Here is a 2,544-nt window from a genome sequence, read left to right as displayed (position 1 = left end):
GCTGCTCCGAGCTACCCGCGGGGCAACAAAGTGCATGTGCCCGGTGGCCACTTTACCCGTTTGTCCTCCCCAGGCAACAAGGTGTACGTTCACCCCGAGTCGCCCAACACCGGCGCACACTGGATGAGGCAGGAGATTTCTTTCGGGAAACTGAAGCTAACGAACAATAAAGGTGCCAACAATAACAACGCGCAGGTAAATCGGGGGGGAGGGGAAGGCAGGCTTGAGGGGTTCTCGGTGGTGCTGCCCGGAGAGCCGTGGGGTTTTGAGGCTTTACAGCGTTTAATTGGGCTGCTAGATCACTGTTCTTGTGGCTTGTTCCCTTCTTGAACTGGTTGTGTATCTTGTTTTCCTTTCTGATTGTCTTTATAAGGAGAAGAAATGACAGAAATAGATATATTGGCTAAAGCCAAAGAAATTAACACATCTATCTCCAGAGTTGTTCAGAAAGTGGGAGCGTAGCCAATAGCTCTTGATTTCTTGCATTTACAGGTTTTAGCATATTAGTAACCTAGTGAAACAGGGCTGCAAGCTTTGAATCATCCCATGTGAACAGTTAAAACTGCTCCGTTCCTAAGTCAAAAGATTACAATTTACAGAAAGAAACTGTCAGGCTATAAAATACATCTTTTAATGACACAGTTTGTCTAAATATCTTGTCTCTTCTGTGGTTCCTTTTAGATGATAGTACTGCAGTCTCTACACAAGTACCAGCCCCGGCTTCACATCGTGGAAGTGACTGAAGATGGTGTTGAAGATCTGAATGATTCCTCAAAGACTCAGACATTTATTTTCCCTGAAACGCAGTTCATAGCAGTTACAGCATATCAAAACACTGATGTAAGTATGGATGTATAAAATAATTTTATCCCTAATGGTCATCATCTTGTGGGTTCAACATCTCATTGTACTATATTCTGCTTTCACTTTTAGATTACCCAGCTCAAAATTGATCATAATCCTTTTGCGAAAGGCTTCAGAGACAACTATGACTCGTAAGTACACTTCTAGCTTCTTGTAGCTGTCTCTTTTTTAGGAGGTACGATTCTGGCCTGAAATGCATGTGGAAGAGTTTTTCTTTAAATACTACTTCAGTTATTCAGAAGTAGCAATAGTCCTACTGGCAGCTTTGCTAGCTGATATGCTCGTTTCAAAGACACTAAATGTCTGTCTAGAAATGTTAAATGTCTGTTTGAATAGTTATCATATTATCTTGATGATCTGTCTTCTAGCAAGCTTCTGAATTTTGGTAGAAAACTTGTACTAGCAGAACCTAGCCGGCCTGCAGATTGGCCACAGTGTATCAAGTATCTCCACAGAGCCAGGCAGCTTCTTCCAATTGCCAGCAGAAGACTTGTCTAATGCTCACTCTGTAGCATCAAATGGCCTCTGAAAAGCTGGAGCTGCATGTAATACAAGTATGGCTTCTGGGAGGAAGGTGCTGCACCCCATTTAAAATGGGTTGGCTGGCAGAGAACAGTGTCTACTTGTAGCAGCAATACTAGAAATGTTATACTGCTCTAGGAGAAACAACCGGAACGCCTAAACTGGATAAAAATGAACATCCTGTTAAACCTAGTTGTGATTCTAATTAAGAAATAACTCAGTTTCTTCCCATTTGTGTGTTTTGTTTACTGTCATATTGGAATTGTGAAGAACAACACTCAGTATTTTTCTTTTACATTGTAGCATGTACACAGCTTCAGAAAATGACAGATTAACTCCATCTCCCACGGATTCTCCTAGATCCCACCAGATCGTCCCTGGTGCCCGATACAGTGTGCAACCATTCTTCCAAGAACAGTTTGTCAACAACCTGCCCCCAGCCAGGTTTTACAACAGTGAGAGAACAGTCCCTCAGACAAACGGCTTGCTTTCGCCGCAGCAGAACGAAGAGGTGGCCAGCCCTCCTCAGCGGTGGTTTGTTACGCCTGTACAGCAGCCCAGTGCCAACAAACTGGACATGAACTCCTATGAGACAGAGTATTCTCCTAGCACCTTGCTCCCGTATGGCATTAAATCCCTCCCCCTTCAGACATCCCATGCTCTGGGGTACTATCCCGATCCGACATTTCCATCCATGGCAGGCTGGGGGAGCAGGGGCTCTTACCAGAGGAAAATGACAACAGGATTACCTTGGACATCCAGAACAAGTCCTCCAGGTTTCTCTGAAGACCAGCTTTCCAAGGAGAAGGTGAAAGAAGAAATCGGCTCATCCTGGATAGAGACTCCACCCTCCATAAAGTCTCTAGATTCAAATGATTCTGGGGTCTACACGGGTGCTTGTAAGAGAAGACGGCTCTCCCCTAGCACTTCCAGCAATGAAAATTCCCCGACTATGAAATGTGAGGACATTAATGCTGAGGACTACAGCAAAGACACTTCAAAAGGCATGGGCTACTACGCATTCTATACTAGTTCTTAAAGCATCCTTTTATTTCAATTGGCTATTTTTTTTTCAGGGTGGCCTTGGTTTTTTTTGCATTACAATTGCCAAAAAGACTCTTGCCTTCCACCTTGAATTGTTGTGTGCAATTCTAAAGA

General features: G+C 43.8%; 1 protein-coding gene across 1 annotated transcript in view; it reads left to right on the top strand.

Annotated features, from left to right (window-relative positions):
- The window catches only part of EOMES (eomesodermin), a 15,881-nt gene extending 13,456 nt beyond the window's left edge, over positions 1-2,425 (top strand). The window contains exons 2-5 of the mRNA XM_009882173.1: positions 74-195; positions 682-840; positions 934-995; positions 1,690-2,425. Of these exons, the coding sequence (XP_009880475.1) occupies positions 74-195; positions 682-840; positions 934-995; positions 1,690-2,425 (1,079 nt within the window). The remainder of the gene's footprint in view (positions 1-73; positions 196-681; positions 841-933; positions 996-1,689) is intronic.
- The last annotated feature ends 119 nt before the right edge of the window (positions 2,426-2,544 follow it).

This window comes from Charadrius vociferus, unplaced genomic scaffold (assembly GCF_000708025.1).
Source record: "Charadrius vociferus isolate BGI_N301 unplaced genomic scaffold, ASM70802v2 scaffold303, whole genome shotgun sequence".
Taxonomy (NCBI): Eukaryota; Metazoa; Chordata; class Aves; order Charadriiformes; family Charadriidae; genus Charadrius; species Charadrius vociferus.
This window is presented reverse-complemented; position numbering and strand designations above follow the sequence as displayed.